The sequence below is a fragment of the Pimephales promelas genome, chromosome 22, assembly GCF_988280905.1.
Source record: "Pimephales promelas chromosome 22, fPimPro1.hap1.1, whole genome shotgun sequence".
NCBI lineage: Eukaryota > Metazoa > Chordata > Actinopteri > Cypriniformes > Leuciscidae > Pimephales > Pimephales promelas.
Window position 1 is genome coordinate 2,765,870 of NC_142790.1, and position 18,033 is coordinate 2,783,902.

Genomic DNA, 18,033 nt, shown 5'->3' on the forward strand with positions numbered 1-18,033 from the left:
ACATGTTATTGACAGTCTGGAAGATGCTGCTGTCATCAAGAATCAGAAGCAGGGTCACAGAGTTGAATGTCGGACTGACCTGATCTTGGGGTCATCTTAACTTCGGACGCTCTGGTTCCATGGATGTGTTTTTCTCCAGTGGAAGAGGAAGTCCTGAGCCTTTATTAATCAGCATGAAGCTCTTCATGAGCACATCAGCCTGGAGCCTCCTCAGCTCAGCAGATCTCGTCTTCTATCACACACCGTAAGTTCAACACTTTTAATGACTAAACTCTTTAGCATTAATACAAAGTTGTGCTTTACCAAATGGGCAGTCTATAATGTCAGTAGATTTCTAACATTAAAATGATCTGTCCTCCAGACAAACATCAAGGCATCTTGTGTACATCATGTTACTACAACCCAACCCCAACTCAGCAAGCGGCCGTATTCCCTTGGCCAAATCAAATTTAGATGAGTATAATCCACCTGAGTTTGTGGCATTTGATGTTTTGAAGCCAAGGGGACCTCCGGATGAAGGTAAAGTCTAACTAAACATGCCCTAACTAAAACAATTCACCACAGTCTGTCAGCAAGTCTTTTTTCTTCTAGAAACACAAGCCACAAGTCTCTCAGTATTGAGTGTTGACATGCGTGTGACGGAGAACAAAAAAGACCACAACACTGACAAGTATGTGAGCTCCAACCTCATCGTGCGCAGGAATAAAGAGTTCACCATCATCATCCATTTTAACCGGGACTTCAATGAACAGGACAATGTGGAGTTGGAGTTCCTGATTGGTGAGATTCTGCATCCAGGAATAATTCTCAATACGTGATAAAGTACATCTGTAATAAAGAAGCTGCACATTACATTAGTGCATGAAATATCCCCCATAGTCTAACACAGGTCACGTCTGCTGTCCTGCTCATTTCACAGGCAGTTTACCTGATGAAAACAGGGGCACCTACATTATTTTGCCCATTGGTAAAGAGAAACCTGAAGTGCTCTGGAAGAGTCGTGTGGTGGAAACACAAGGCAGTTATGTGACCATTGGCGTAACACCAGACGCCAGCTGCATCATTGGTCGGTTTCAAACCTTTGTTGTAGTTGTGAGTAATTTGGGAAAACAGCGCACTGTGAGGAACACTGACACCGATGTCTATGTGCTGTTCAATCCTTGGGACCCTGGTGAGTAAAACCAGGTGAAGCCCTGTGAAGCCATGGGTTACAGTGAATTTAGAAACCTCCCTTAGCTGTTCTAAATTCACTATAAACCATGGCTTCACGGGATGTATTGCTTTTATAAAATGGTCAGTCTATAACAATATCATTTAATTTAAATATTGATGTAATGAGGTCTAAGGTCTATGTTTGTAGAGTAGTTACAACAGCTTTGAATGTGGCTCAACCGATAGGAATCAAGAGGCCCCATTAATAAAATGTTGGATAGAAAACCAGTCCTACATTTTATCTTATGATTATTGGTGAAATTGGGAGCAACTGAATGGATTCAGATCTCTGCCTTGTAAATGGCACCCCTACTGTAATTACTGTCATTAACTTATAAAACGTAATAAATGCTTATGAAGGAAGTGTATTGTATGTTTTTCTTCCCAGCGGATCAGGTGTACATACCCAGAGAGATCGACAGACAGGAGTATGTGATGAATGATGTGGGGACCATCTACAATGGAGATGCCAATAACTTTATCTCCCGTTCATGGAACTTTGGACAGGTTAGCAGTAATACAGTTTTTTTTTCCCCCAAGGAAATAAACACATGTTGTCCTATTGAGCTCAGGTCCATATGCCATCACTAAACTCTTTCCCTGTCAGAGGTTTATGTTTAAGTTGCCAGTCAGTGCCAGCATTTTGTATCATATTCGGCTTTGACACCCATGAATTAAAAACACAAATTAATGTGTTTTCCTGTAGTTTGAAGAGGGGGTTCTGGATGCCTGTCTTTTTGTTCTGGATTCTGGGAAAGTACCACTAATTTTCCGTGGAAGTGCCCTTGAAATTGTTCGGCAAGCATCAGCTCTGGTATGATTTTATAACGGTAATCAAAGGATAGACTATACCACAAACCCATTTTACATGAATACACATATAATAAAATAGATGTTTATCTAGGCTTTTTGGTGTTATATTTCAGTTAAACGCCAATGATGATGATGGTGTCCTGGTTGGCAACTGGAGTGACGATTTCTCCAATGGCACAGCACCCACTGCCTGGACTGGAAGTCCTGAAATCCTGCTCAAATATGCTAGAGAAGGTGGTGTTCCTGTGTCCTTCGCTCAGTGTTGGGTGTTTGCCGGCGTAATGAACACTCGTGAGTATGGCCACTGCACATTATTCGGGGTGTCCGTTTGAGAACTTTTTCTTCATGACAGTTTAAAACACTTTCAGAATGAACTTATTGTAGGCTTGTGACATTTAACCACATGTTTAACCTCATATTTTCCACCCAGTTATGCGCTGTCTCGGGATCCCTACACGGGTCATCACCAACTTCAGCTCTGCTCACGACAACACGGGCGACCTGAGGACAGATATTGTGCTAGACCAATACGGGAGAGTAGACCGAAGCCGAACAAAAGATTCAATCTGGTGAGATACACAAATAGTGTTACATTCAAGTTGTCCTAACTTCTATCCTGCAAAAAATTGTTCCTTGGTTAATATAATTCACAGTTTTATCTCAGGCATTGCATGATTTTTCAATATGAAGTTAATGTACTATCCAATGTTATGTAACTGACAGGTTGATTATTAATACAGTTGAGTTTTTCTTAAAGGAACTACCACTGCTGGAATGAGGTGTACATGATGAGACCTGATTTGCCGAAAAAATTCTCTGGCTGGCAGGTGATCGACTGCACCCCTCAGGAGACCAGTGATGGTATGAACCTTGCCATGACTTTTGAACTATCATAAATATACCTTACGTTTTCAGGAAACACAGGACGAGATACAATTCATCCTTTTAGTGCAAACACGTACCAGGAGAATGTACTTTACCTTGACAGTGTAGTTGTCACAGTGGAGCTTTTGGGTGGGCATTCTCTATTGATGGGTGATCCGAGGGACACATCGTCAGTAGCACACCTCAGATTTCATTGGATGTTTTGGCCATTATAACTCGGACATCCTCGGTTGAGCTAGGCCCTAAGGGGGTGATCAAGTCCCCACAGTGTATCCCCCCAATCAAGCTGGAGCCCAGCAAGAATCATGTCTCTTTATCCACAGCCACTGGCTACTTCTCTCAGCGGCCTCAGACATTGCTTTGAGGGCCTCGCCCAGACTCTGGCCTCTGATTCCCTGGTCTCCAAGTAGTCTGGTGGCAGACACTGCTACAAACCCCCTACACCCCACCTCCACTGGACGGACTTCAGTTTTCCATCTGCAATCTTATGCTTCAGCAGCTAGCTCAGTATAGCGTAGTTTTTTTGTCCCGCTCATATGCTTCTAGTCCTCCCAGGGTATAGTGAGTTTGATGCTTAAGACCCTCTTCAGACAGGGGGAACAGAGAACTATGTCAGGCCTTAAGGCCAATTTATACTTCTACGTAGGGTGCGCGCAGTAGGTACGGCGTAGCATACGCACAGACGCGTCCCATACCGCGTATCCTTCACCTTCGCCTGACGCGCACCTTCTCAAAAATGTAACTACACGTCGTGCCGACGCCGACCGCAAGATCGGTGATTGGTCGGCTCGGTAGCATCGCATTTCCTCCTACGCATTTCCGCACGTACCTTCTCACGCATTTCCACACGTACCATCTCCTCCGACGTCTTCTCTCATTTCTGCCTTTCAGTTTTAGTAATTTCACTAAAGTTAACTGTTTTTCCACCTCAATAAGCTCCAACTCATGATCCGCTCTCTTTCAGTCTCTATTGCTTGTAGTAACCTAGCCGCGAAGAATCTAAACACAGTGGAACATTAAATCCCTCTGCCGCCAACTAGCGTTTCGGAGCAGTACTGCAGAGCAACCAAGACCTGAACGCAGAAGTATAAATACTCACAACGATCCTTGTGCGTAGCCAACGCCTACGTGCGTAGCCAACGCCGTACACTATGGCGTACCCTCGACGCAGAAGTATAAATTGGCCTTTACTGTGGTGCTGTCAATCTCTGGAGGAAAAACAAGCCGCAGACCAACATCCACTAGCATCTTTCGGTCACAGGCCCCTTCAAGCTGACCATGCTCCAAAGAAGTGCACCTGCACCTGGCTACCTTTGCCCCATATGGACAAAGTTGATCTGCAGTGGATTGGGTGCTGATGGTGGTAAGGAATTGAAAGCAGTCCGTTTGTTTCCAGCGTTGTTACTCAACATTACATCACAAGATTCAATCAGTGTTTTCTAGAGTCCTACTTTAGCATACTTGAATTCCTCTGTGAGACTAGTGAGGAGCAGTTTGAGGGCGCAATCTCCGTAGAGGCATCGAGGCACTCCAAGCAATTGAGTTAATTTCCTCCTCTCATTCAGGTCTTCATCGGTGTGGCCCAACGTCTGTCAGTGCCATAAAAGAAGGAGAGCTTAGCTATCCCTTCGATGCAAAGTTTGTCTTTGCCGAGGTAAGAAAACTGTAATTTAGGGATGTGCCTGATGCCTAAATCCAAATGGAAAATGAATAGTGTTATCTATGGAGCCTCTAAAGCAGGGGTTCTCAAACCCGGTCCTGGAGGGCCACTGTCCTGCAGAGTTTAGCTAAAACCATGATCAAACACACCTGAGCAAGCTAATTAAGGTCTTCAGGATCACTAGAAACTCACAGGTAGGTGTGTTTGATCAGGGTTGGAGCTAAACTCTGCAGGACAGTGGCCTTCCAGGATCGAGTTTGAGAACCCCTGCTCTAAAGGCACATAAGTGACCATGGTATAAGCCGGTTAATGCCCTTCGAGGTGTCCATTGTCTAGGTATTCATGGACTTCAGCGGAGGCCTGACAATAGACACCTAATCGGGGCATTAACCCTTACGCCCTTGAATGTTAATAGTGTGTTACTCATGTGTTCCTGTGTAGTTATTCATTAATGAATGAACAGGATTCTAAAGTGTTACCAAACGTTGAAAAATATTTCCATCCCCATGTAGAATACAGGCACATCCCTAATGTCAATTCTCGTTGATATTCGTACCTTTAGATTTTATTTACAATACATTAAAATCTTAGCAACTGTACAAGCAAATGAACAGGAAAAAATAACTCTCTTCTGTCTTCAGGTGAACGGTGATGTGATATTCCATCGGTCTAATAAGCAGGGAGAAGTGAAGGTTATCTATGTGGACACCGGGTATGTTGGAAAGCTCATTTTGACAAACAAACCAGGCAGTAGCATCTATGAGGACATCACTTCTACCTATAAATATCCAGAAAGTAAGTTTCATTCCATATCAGTCTACAGAATTAAAAAGTGATGTGACATTATATTAGGAGTCATTAGATAAGGGTTCCTCGAACTCGGTCCAGGAGGGCCACTGTCCTGCAGAGTTTAGCTCCAACCCGGATCAAACACACCTGAGCAAGCTAACCAAGGTCTTCAAGATCACTAAAAACTCACAGGTAGGTGTGTTTAATCCGGGTTGGAGCTAAACTCTGCAGGACAGTGGCCCTCAGAACCGAGTTTGAGGAACCCTTCATTAAATCATTGTAGCTATCTGATTTTTATCTCTTTTTGTCTAAAAGTACGGCTAGTAACGTTAAAAAAAACGTTACCGATACCTTTGAGCTGTTAAGTGCTTCATCAGATTTGCCGATCTTGGCAGCAATCATCTTGTCTCAAATATTACATTGCGCACAGCTGGCATCGAGTCTGGTGAAACATAGCCACACTTTTGATCTTTGCCACATGTTTTCCATCTATGTGTAGGATGCTTAAACTCACACACTACAGCTTCACACGTAAGCCACGTCTCTTTGGGCAACCACGTAAACTAGCGTTTTCCCGCCACAGCCAATCATGCTGCATGCACTGACGTAATCCCATAGATATAAAATTTGGAACCGAAAAACAAGACAATGTTTCGATACTCAATAGTGGCGAGGCAATTCGGTTGGTGCCAAAAAAGAATCAAACTCGATACCCAGCCCTATATAAAACATCTCGAAAGCCTTGAATGTTTATCTATCAAGGGTCATTTGATATTCAAGGGCAGTCCAAATAGATGTTGTTGCCTTCTAGATTCTTTCATTGCAGCAGCGCCGGGGACAGTGAGTCTCGTGACTTATACACATAACCTGATTTATACGAGGTTGAACTGGGCATAAGATGGACACGAGCGCGAGTTTGCGGGCGAATTTAATAACGTGGAGCGTTATTAACTAATTGATCCATATATAAGGCGCTCCGGATTATAAGGCGCACTGTTGTTGTTTTTTTAGAAAATTAAAGGCTTTTAAGTGCGCCTTATAGTGCGGAAAATACGGTACTCCTCAATGGATCGAGACCAGACCGAACTTCCCGTCCAAAAAAATGTTGTGAGCAGGGTTCGGGCTGGCATCCAAGCTAGAACATCCCAATAATTTTCCTTCAAATCTTCTGACTCTAGAAACCCTCAAGGAGAGAGAGGTCTGGCAGAATGCCGAGCGTTCCGGCATTCCTGCTAGGGATTATTTACCACTCACTGAAGCAGGAGTGACCTTCGAGCTCAAGGCCGACGCCGTAAAAATGGGTGATAACTTCAAGCTGATGCTGAACATTAACAATCAGACCAGCCAGACCTGCACCATCAATGCTACCATCACTGGCTGTGTGGCGTTTTACACGGGCGTCACCAGCGAGACCTTTATGCTGGAAAACAAAGCTGCAACTGTGGAAGCCTCGAAGAGTGAGTCACGATTGTTGTTTCCGATTACTTTGAAATTGAGTTATAACAGCTCAAAGGAACTCTGGGAGCACTGATTATGGATTAGGCTACAGTGTGATCATTATATCTTTACAGCTGAGTCCCTGACGGTATATGTCAATGCTTCGGAGTATACACCATATCTGATGGATAAGGGCAACCTGCTCTTTGTGGCCTATGGGCTTATTGAGGAAACCAACACGTCCATCTCTACGATGAAAGTAGTCACTCTCCAGCCTCCTAAACTCACAATAACGGTAAATATCCAATGTAAAAAGTGTAGGGCTTGGTATTGATGCAGATTTAAAATTTGACTAAAATTCAGATTTAAATTTGATCTTGATGGGCCAGTTGTTCAAAACATTTATTCTGGATCAAAATGATCTGGATTTGGAAATCCCATTTTTTCCTATCCAGGATCAGGTAATCCGTCTTACTTTTATGCTGGTTTTTCAAAGCAACACTGGACTGGATCACCCTGATCCAGATACACAGTTTTCAAGATTACCAAATCCGGATTACCAGTGCTCTAAATGGGACAACATATCACAATGTGGGCTACCAGTAAAGAACAGGTAGAAGAGCCAACATGGGGTCACTGTAAGATCATTTTCATTTTATTTTTACTTTACTATACTGAATAGCTTAATTGTTATGTCTACTTTATCACTGTTACAACGATAATACAAGTTAAGTGCAAAATATAAATAAAAGTATATACACTAAATGATACAAATGTATTATTTGACAAATTTTAAAGTTTTACTACATTTTCTTCCTGAAATCCACCTTGAAATCCAACCCCCTGTTGAGATCAGGATAATCCTGTTTTTTTGGATCAAATTTATCCAAATCCCACTGACAAGTTTTGAACAACACAAAAGGGTTGATCCAGATTAAAACTAGGATTGGATTCCCTGATCTAATCTGATTTCAGATTCCTTCTTTCCCTTTTTGAACAACCCATTTTCAAGATTTGATTCAATCCGATAACCAAAATCCGATCAGCTTACCTTTGAACAACTGGCCCGATATATTTAGAAATAGTTTCTTAATGGGATAATCCAAAAATGAGCATTCTGTCATCATTTACTCACCCTCAGTGTTGTCCCTAACCTATATTTAATGATTGATTGATTTACTTTCTTTAAAATGACGTTATAAACTTAGAAAGAAAATAAAATTAACCTTAATAGAAAAAAGAACATGACTGTCTTTAAAGCTTGGACAGATCAAAATGAACATTGTAAGTTTATTTGCCCTTCATGTCAGAAAGAGGTCAAGGCCATAGAGCACATCAGAAATAGGAAGTGACAAGAGTCTCCTGTCATGGATTTGTCATGTTGCGCCACATCCAGCGTGGAAAGAAACACGGATTATAAATGGTCGGTTCACTCGCATCTGTTGTAGACACTTGACAGTTGCCATCTGCTTGATGGGAGTTGCGTGAAGAAAACTTACTTAACGAAACATTATTTTAGCACGTCAACTGAAGAAAGTACTGATAAAAACACAATAAGGGCTCGTTCACGTGAAACATGTTTCATCTGATATTGACACTTTATGCAGATTTGGCAAATTTAATGTAATCCTGGTCACATATTTATTATGTTCTAATTTTAGATAAGATTTTCCAAACTTACCTGTGTACACGTACAAAGAGCTACTGTACGTAAAAGCACTAAACATTTGTTGGTGCTCTACATTATAATTCGTCCACAGATGTCGGGAACCCCGCGAGTTGGCAGAGATCTCACGATCAGTGTGGATTTCCAGAATCCCTTTAATTTCATCCTGCGAAATGTTCAGCTCCGCCTTGATGGACCTGGTCTGATACCAACCAAAATAAAATATTACAGGTAAACTTCATTTTTATAACACATTTGCTTGTGAACTAAATCAAATGCAAATGAATAAATAAAAAAAGTCTTGTCAACTATTCCACCACACACCCATTAACATGCCCAGACATGTACAAAGACACATTTATTTATTTATTTATATAGATGTCCATTTACATTTTCCATATCTTGTATTATTTATAATGATCTTTTTGTGTGAAAAAGATATGTTGCAATCCGAAATCGGAAGACATACCTGCTGAAAAATCCAGCTAAAACCAGCCTAGGCTGGTTGGCTGGTCTTAGCTGGTTTAAGCTGGAAGTAGCTGGTTTTAGTTGGTCACCCAGCCTGGCTTAGCTGGTCAAGCTGGTCTCCCAGCCTGACCAGCTAAGACCAGCTAAAACCAACTCGACCAGCTAAGACCAGCCTGACCAGCTGAAAAAGTGTTCAAAACCCCTCTAAAACCAGCCTGATAAACCAACTATAACCAGGCTGGGAGACCAGCCAAAACCAGCCAACCAGCCTTGGCTGGTTTTAGCTGGATTTTTCAGCAGGGATACAATACAAAATTAAATACACCTTTGGATGAATTCCCAAAATGATTTTGTCTCTTATGTCTTCCACTTGCAGCCAGATATTACCTGGTGGCTCAGTGAGATATAAAGTGTCGATGGTCCCTCGAACTCCTGGAAGGAAGGTGCTGATGGCGGTTCTAGACTCCCCATTACTGAGACAGGTCACCAATCAGCTAGTAATCCAAATATATTGAAAGCTGAATGACCGCTAAGAGTGAACAAGAGATGGGAGAAGACAGGAAGAGAAAACAGAGTTTCTTTGCTTTGTCAATGTTGTTTTGAAAGAGCAAATTCCTCCTCCTCACCATACAGAATTTCCCTCAAAAATGATTTCAACTCATGTCGTTTCAAACCCAGGTGTCTTTCTTCCGTGAAACTTTTTTTTTTTCTGTGAGGAAAAAAGAAGGGTTTTTGGTCCATAGAATTAGTCATAAAGGTTTTGAGTGACTTTTAAAAAAATTACATCAGCAAGTGTGAGAACTGTAATAAATAGTGACATCCATTGAAATCTGTAGTGATCATTAACATGCGTTTTGTTTGGGGTAGATAATACTAACTGTATTATTCACTATATATTGTTTATTTTCTCTGCTATAATGTCATGGACTTCTATCTGTTAATCACTCTCACTATCCTACACACACACACACGACAGAAAGAGGTTTTTGCACATCCTTGTTAAAACAAGTCAAATTCTGGGAAAGCAGAGATGATTCAGTGAGACTATGAGCAGAGAATATGTTGAGCATTTCTTTACAACCCATTTTTTTTTCACAACAGGGAGTCAGTTAGCCATAGCTATAACCAGTTTACTATAACCAGAAAATCTTAAATGAGGCATTCGAAAGGTAGCTGAAATATTTACTAAACTAACACTCCAAGCATTAAAATTTCTTGCAATTCTGTAAGTGAGCATTTGTGCAGGTCTTGCATCACATAAATGCTGGCAAAAATCTAATAGTTTTGTATATTTTGACTTTAGAAAGTTCAAATCAGTCTAAGCCAGTGGTATGTGCGAGAGAGGTATCAACTCGTCAACTCGCTAGTTTAGGGAATAACATAGTTTAATATGAAACAACAGTGGAGTATCCCTTTAAGGTTATGCATACTGTCCAGGTGGAGGACTCCGAGATCAGAATTTCTACCCGAACCCAGAGTACTCCCCTCTTTGGTAAGGTTAGATTGAACTAAAGTGAGGAGGTTCTGCTGTTATTTATCTTGTCCTGAGTTGATTACTGATTGATCTCCACTTGTGCTAATTGTGTTAATTATCTGCACCTGCTCCTCCTGAACCTTGTTAATAAAACATAAAGTGAGTAAAGAAACAAGTTGTTGTAGTGGAACGTTATTGGCCAGTGCCCCTAATACATTTGTTCAATATTGTTCTCTTACGAGAAAAGCTAGCTTACACTACAGGAAAGATTCATCTTTTCTGAGATGTTGAACCCAAAAACTTAAAGGGTTAGTTCACCCAAAAATGAAAATTCTGTTAGTATTTATTCACCCTCATGTTGTTCAACCCCGCAAGACCTTCGTTCATCTTCAGAACACAAATTAAGATATTTAAGATATTAAGATCGCTCCTGCATAATAGTCCATAGGCTTCTTGAGGGAATGACTCTTGATGGTATCGAAAAATCATCAAAGACATCGTTAAAATAGTCCAAGTGACTTCCGTGGCTCAATTTTAACTTTGTCAAACGACGAGAATATTTTTTGTGCGCAAAAACAAACAAAAATAACGACTTTATTTCAACTATTCACTTCCTTCTCTATGGGCTTGTAGTCAGTTAACGTAGTGTGATTGCGTAGAGTTACGTCACACGTAGGCTCACTATTGGCCGGCGCTGGTCATGTGTGTGATGAACACAAAAAGTGTTCTCGTCGTTTGATAAAGTTAAGATTGAGCCCCTGTAGTCACTTGGACTATTTTAACGGTGTCCTTTAATGACTTTTCGATGCCAGCAAGTGTCATTCCCTCAAGAAGCCTATGGACTAGTATGAAGGGGTGATCTCAATATCTTAAATATCTTAATTTGTGTTCCGAAGACGAACGAAGGTCTTACGGGGTTGGAACAACATGAGGGCGAGTAAATACTGACTAACCCTTTAATTTTGTATCCATCGTCCACGCAGTGCAGCAGCTGCCAGACCTAGAGCGGGCTATCTAGCGAGCTCATAGGCTGTTCTGCGGCAACTGCAGCAGCCTATCAGTGAACCTGGGATGATGTCACACCCAATGAGAGGCGCTCGCGCCCTTAAGGCATCACAGCCCGCCAGAATGGGCATGGCTAGGTGTATATAAGCTAGTCAGAGGCTGCTTCGCTGATTTTCATCTCTTCAGTGAAGCTCTTCGCATCGCTGGACTACAGAAGCGGCATTGCCGTCTGAGGGGCAACTAGCAAGCTCAGGACAGCTCCTGAAGAAGCCGGCCGTCTTCGCCACCTTCAGCCATCCGTGTGAGCTACGTGTGAGCGTCTTTTTAAAGATGCCTCACACTTCCTGCGGAGACCGCAATTTGATCTACGCTCTCTACCTGGGCAAGAAACACGCAGCCCTCGCTCTCGCCGACGGCGGATGTGACCTCAGTTGCCGCAGAGTGGCCGCATTGCCGTCATATCCGATGAAGAGTCGGAGGATAACAATGTTAAAAACCAGCCAACCCCTTATAAACCCCAATACAACCCCATCTTTGTCACACATAACAATTCAAAATAAAACACAAAATAAAGTAAGACCAAATTTTTTTTATTTTATTTCTGAATGTATGGTAGGCCTATATTTTTTAATATTTGTACTGTCATGACCGCAATGGTGCTGTTGGTTTACCTTGTTGTGGCATCCTCAAAAGAGCAAAATAAAATGTGACACTGAATTTTAAACAGCACATTGTAATTTCTGCATCTATTATCAAAGTATTTATTAGTAAGTAATACAGTGGAAATTAGTAGAAATGTAAATATTTGGTTAGCATGTTGACATTACATTTTCTGGTTGTGCCCCTAAAATTTTCAGTTGGGGGTAACTTCCTTAACACCACAGCAATCAAAAGAAATGCAGACTCTCTTGTGTGACATAAGTAGTAGCTAACACAGATAGATGAGCCATTCATCTATCCTCCCTACCAATCACTATCACATGATCACATGAGTGACTCAAACTAGGGCCTATTGAGCCAGAATCTTGCCCTGACTTGCCAGACCGAGCTTCACAAATCCTCTCACACAAACTGACTCCCGATGACAAAGGCGGCGCATTCGGGCACCAACATTTCGAGCACACCCCTTGTTTTAGTTTATGGAGTGGTGTGCAGCCTGCCAGCTTGACCTTTTCACGCTCAGTCTCTCTTACTCTCTAAGGGCAAAGATCAGGGTATCAGTGGAGCACTATGTTTACAGAGAGCAAGAGAAAGGGGGCTGGTTTGGGGCCAAACTAGGACAGAGTGTAAGAATATTACTAGTAGCCTACTCCCTCGCCTCATTCCCGTAAATCACACTCTTTCGCCCGTTGATTCGAATGTCATTCGCCCTACAGTCACATTCACACAGCAGCAGAGTACGGTTGTCTGTCCTGTACTTGAGTATGGTTACGTTTAGACACATCAGAGTTATTTATAACCGTATTTTCTTCTGTATTAGTGTATTATTGTACATGCAAAAAAGATGTGCAGTTGTGGATCAGATGACACGCATTCATTCACTGAAGTCTACATCCTGTAAATAGGGTCTGAGACAGAGAAATCAGGAAAAAAGGCAATTTGAAATACATTTTAAGATAAACTGAGGGTTTTTTTTTTTAAACTGAGGTATTTGTATTGAATATATGAATATAATTGAATATGATTGAATATAATCATTAGTTGATGTAAAATATCTCTCAATCAAACAACACATTCAGAAATGTGCATATGAATTAATACACTGTATTCAAAAGTTTGGGGTCAGTGAGATTTATTATGACCAAGGTTGCATTTCATTGATCAAAAATGTGTTTACAGTAAATTGTAGTACAATTTAAAATAGCTGTTTTCTATGTGATTATACCGTAAAATGTAATTTATTCCTGTGATCAAAACTGAATTTTCAGCATCATTACTCCAGTCTTCAGTGTCACATGATCCTTTAGAATATAATGATTATTATCAATATCGAAAAACAGTTAATATTTCTATGAAAACCGTGATACCTTTTTCAGAGTTATTTTGACCAATATAGTTCAAAAGCACGGCATTTATTTAAAATACAAATTTGTAAAATGACTTTAGTGTAACTTTTGATCAATTTAATGCATCCATGCTAGTAATGTGTGTGTGACTCTGATCTCATCTGAGCTGCACACTGTGTGAAGAGGCCATTGGTGATCCTGAGAGTAAACCCAATTCATCTGAACAATACTCAGAATCAGAACCAACAACACATTATCACACAGATGTAACTTCATAGCCTTTCAGTCGCTTTAGACCCAGAATCTGACTAACTCCTCGTGAATTTTAGGTGAAATACGCGGAACGAGGCAACTTAACTTCTCATTTGTGTCAAATGATAATGGCAGCGTGTCACGAGTTTCACTTCCCCGTATTCAATAACAAGGTTTTACTGACATGACCTCATGGACACTTCCTGAAATCCAACTGAATATAGTATCTTTTATATATTTGGAATTTTTAAAGAATTATTTGTTTATTTTGTCATGACTGGACTGTTTTAATTTAAGCATGGCATGGTAAACGCTGTAATCAAAAACACAACCAATAAAATATTAAAAACTGATCACACTGTAGTCAATTTATGATTTTTTGTTTTCAATGCCTTTTTTTACATAATAAAATAAAACCCTTTTTTGCCCTTTTTACTATAAAATTTTGTGTTTTTAATATCGTAACACTCTCTAAAACCTCTCCGGACATCACTTTTGGTATTACTGTAGGCCCATCCTTCCATTAAATTCACAATCAAGTGAAGTCACACACATTCCAGCAATGCATGTTGTTCCAAAACACTTTCTTAAAAAGCCCCCCCCCCCCCCCCGTGAAAATGAAAATCAAGCCTTTAATTTTGTGTTTTTAATAGGAATTTGCACAGATGGTTTGTTTAAAAGCATAAGTCAACAGCATTGCTGAGTTTTGTCTTCTTTGAATATTTTCTCCATAAACTGCAGATAACCAAAGACTCTAAAGCACGGTCAGATTGACGTGTGATAGTCCATGAGTGGATCTTTGAGCTGCTGTGAGTGAGTGGAGGCGGGGCACAGTTGAATATTTATATAACAATGTATACTAAATGAAGAAAGGGTTTTAGAGTTACGTTCAAGCTTATTTTCAGGCATGAAGATTTGTTTTCAAGGTAAGGAAGTTTAAATATATGACCCTGAACCACAAAACCAGTCACAAGAGTCAGATTTATACACCATGAAGATTGATACACAGGCTTTTCATTGGTGTATGGTTTGTTAGGATAGGACAATATTTGGCCGAGATTCAACTATTTAAAAAATCTGGAATCTAAGGGTACACAAAAATCTAAAGTTTAAATTTTAAAGCTGTCCATTTATGCATCCACTCACAATACTTACAGTAAGAAATGTCTAAAATATCTTCAGGGAACGTGATTTTTACTTAAAATCCTAATGATTTTTGGCATGAATGAAAAATCTATAATTTTGACCCATTCTGTGTCTTGTCTGCATGTGTTCTTGTTAGTTATCAGCCAAAGTATGACAGAATAACCGACCAAACAAAGATGAACTTGATGGACTCACCCACGCTGCAGCTTCTCCTCTGTCCAGAGAGCAGGTCCGATCTGGGTTACCTGGCCTGGATGATCCAGAATGGCGAGCTCTCCTATGAACTAGGAACCGATAGACCTGTGGTCCGCGGATCAAGTCCCCACCCTCACATCATCATCTTCCAGGTCCCTGCCTGTTGCCTCGTCTTGTCTCCGTCGCTGGTCCAGGCCAGCCCCCTGGACCTGTCGGCACCACTGGTGTCAAGTAGCTCCTCGGCTCTGTCACCGCCGGCTCATCCTCCACGCCTCAGGCTCCCCTGCCACCAGCTCGGCTAGAGGCCGAGTCCCCGGCTACAGCTCGGGCCTCCAGGCCCACACCACCACCTCGTCCTGTCAGCCCGTCACCCTCATCTCGACCCACCACTCCTTCATTGCCTCCGCAGTCCGTCTGCCCGGAGGCTCCGCTGGTCCAGGTCGCCCCTTAGCGGTCGATGCCCAGCGGCAGCTACAGCCTTCCAGGATTCGGGCTTCGCCCTCACCATGCACCCCTTCGACACTCCTGTATACCTCCCTTCCTCTGAACTCCATGTTGGCCTCCCTCACCACATTGTCACCTCACTCATCTGTCCACATGTCACTGGGTCTACCGTGTCGCCATGGCCCGTCAGCCGCTGGGATCCACCGGTTCCTCCACCTCTCACCATGGTTCCGCCTCTGCTGATCGGCCCCATGGTAAAACCGCCCGCCCGCCCTGTGTGGACTCCACACTGGCTCCTTCCCCCATCTGCGCCACCATGGTGCCCGTGGCCGACGCCCCCAGCTCCTCACCCTTCGCCGAAACCTCAACCCTTTTTACTGTATTTTTGATACATAAATTAGTTGTTTCAAAAATATCATCACGGTTTTCATCACGGCGGGAGGACGTGCCTTTCAAGGACGTCGGGCGTAATGTCACAATTATGTTCAGTCTTGTCTGCACCTGTTCTTGTTAGTCCCTTAACCGTCATCCACCTGACTGTGACTAGTTCCCATGTTTACCCAGCCCTAATGTTTACCCATGCTGCCTTGCCGCGGCGCGATTTTATTCAGACACCATAAACCAAATTTCCCCCTGAAATAGGGAACCAATCACAGAACGGGGAGGGAGCGTACAGTCACATTTGATAATTTGACATTAGCCAGGCTAATGTTAACCCTGTGTATATATTCTCCCCGTTCAGTCCATTGACGATTATTGTTCGTGTCTATGTATTAAACGCTGTTGTGTCCTATTCACCTGCCAGTGTACATTAAAGCTTTGTTATATTTTTGGATTCAAGCTTCATCTGTCTGCTCTATTGGCCAAAGTGTGACACGTACAATGTATTGTTGGCTATTTCCACAAATATACCCATATGACTGGCTTTGTGGTCCAGGGTCCCATATCGAATTTTGGTGATCAAACATGAGTTTTAGGGGATAAAATTGACTACAAGTAGACTTTAAGAACTTGAAAGCTTTTAGACTGGTGTGATAAAGCTCATAATTCTTGAGCAACACTTGTTGTCTGATGAAGGAATTGCTGTATTTGTGAAGCATTATTTGGTTTAAAAAGGTAAATGGACTGCATTTAAATAGCGTATTCACTAGGGTTGGGTATCGAGAATCGAGTATCGATTGGAACCGGGACTAACTTTTCGTTTTTCCCAGAATCGTTCAAAAGTTAAAATTTCACAGTTCACAGTCCGCCGAGTGGAAGAAGAAACCGCTGGACAACACCAACGAAGAAGCGTCTACCGGAAGTGTTGGCATAACCGCGCGAGTCGAACATGAGTAGCTTACGTCGGCGGTCCAAAGTGTGGCTTCACTTTTCTAAAAATTAACGAAATCTCGGCAAAATGCAAAATTTGTGACAAGTATTTGTGACAGAAGGAGTATTTCCTTCAGAAAGACCGTTGGTTAACAAGGCTAAACTTTTTTGACCCTGCCTCTTAAAAGAATCGAAATCGAGAATCGTTAGGAACCGGAATCGAAACAAGGAATCGGAATCGGAATCAGAATCGTTCAAATTCAAACGATACCCAACCCTGGTATTCACAGACCCATGGCCACTAAAGCGCTTTACATATTGCCTCACATTCACCCATTCATACACCGACGGCGGTGTCAGCCATCTCGTCGGGAGCAGCTGGGATTAGTTGTTTTGCTCATGGACACCTCGACACTTGGCCAGGTGGAACCAGGGATTGAACCACCAACCTTCCAGTTTGTAGACGACCTACATGAAACACTTAGCCACTGCAACCCCAAAAATTACAATCTCAATGCATTTTTGCAGTGAAATGTCAATGATTTCAGATGATTTGAAGTCTTGATGATTGTTAATGAATCACACTAATATTATTTTGCTTTATTCTCAGTTCAAACATCTCATTTCAATGCACTGTGCACAAATCTTATCATTAACGCTTAAGTGATATCTGCAAAAGACCTTAAATACGTTTAGGGCTCACTTCATAACTTCGCATAATTCAAATTAAATAAAAATAAAATTAATTATGGCTATAATACATTAATTTTATAATCTCATCTACATGTTATTGACAGTCTGGAAGATGCTGCTGTCATCAAGAATCAGAAGCAGGGTCACAGAGTTGAATGTCGGACTGACCTGATCTTGGGGTCATCTTAACTTCGGACGCTCTGGTTCCATGGATGTGTTTTTCTCCAACGGAAGAGGAAGTCCTGAGCCTTTATTAATCAGCATGAAGCTCTTCATGAGCACATCAGCCTGGAGCCTCCTCACCTCAGCAGAACATCTCGTCTTCTATCACACACCGTAAGTTCAAAGCTTTTAATGACTAAACTCTTTAGCATTAATACAAAGTTGTAAATTGTGCTTTACCAAATGGGCAGTCTATAATGTCAGTAGATTTCTAACATTAAAATGATCTGTCCTCCAGACAAACATCAAGGCATCTTGTGTACATCATGTTACTACAACCCAACCCCAACTCAGCAAGCGGCCGTATTCCCTTGGCCAAATCAAATTTAGATGAGTATAATCCACCTGAGTTTGT

The 18,033-nt window shown here is 41.7% G+C and overlaps 2 protein-coding genes across 2 annotated transcripts in view; both read left to right on the forward strand.

Moving 5' to 3' along the window:
* The first annotated feature begins 368 nt into the window (after positions 1 to 368).
* On the forward strand, positions 369 to 10,552 carry LOC120492288 (coagulation factor XIII A chain). Its single transcript, XM_089125487.1, has 14 exons — positions 369 to 519; positions 601 to 780; positions 920 to 1,171; positions 1,601 to 1,719; positions 1,919 to 2,026; positions 2,139 to 2,316; positions 2,456 to 2,594; positions 2,783 to 2,886; positions 4,476 to 4,564; positions 5,212 to 5,365; positions 6,538 to 6,816; positions 6,931 to 7,091; positions 8,557 to 8,693; positions 9,307 to 10,552. The coding sequence occupies exons 1-14, from the start codon at positions 390 to 392 to the stop codon at positions 9,443 to 9,445; spliced, it is 2,169 nt and encodes a 722-aa protein (XP_088981613.1). The 5' UTR covers positions 369 to 389; the 3' UTR covers positions 9,446 to 10,552.
* Positions 10,553 to 17,669: 7,117 nt separating this feature from the next.
* Positions 17,670 to 18,033, forward strand: part of LOC120492289 (coagulation factor XIII A chain) — a 33,165-nt gene continuing 32,801 nt past the window's right edge. The window contains exon 1 of the mRNA XM_039690499.2: positions 17,670 to 17,792. The gene's annotated coding sequence lies outside the window, so the exon portion shown is untranslated. The remainder of the gene's footprint in view (positions 17,793 to 18,033) is intronic.

Bases quoted from the DNA above. Each gene is read 5' to 3' on its own strand.
- LOC120492288 (XM_089125487.1), top strand. From the start codon at position 390: ATGTTACTACAACCCAACCCCAACTCAGCAAGCGGCCGTATTCCCTTG. The intron at 520-600 runs GTAAAGTCTAAC...TAGAAACACAAG, and splicing joins AAGGGGACCTCCGGATGAAG to CCACAAGTCTCTCAGTATTG. The intron at 1,172-1,600 runs GTGAGTAAAACC...TTTTCTTCCCAG, and splicing joins GTTCAATCCTTGGGACCCTG to CGGATCAGGTGTACATACCC.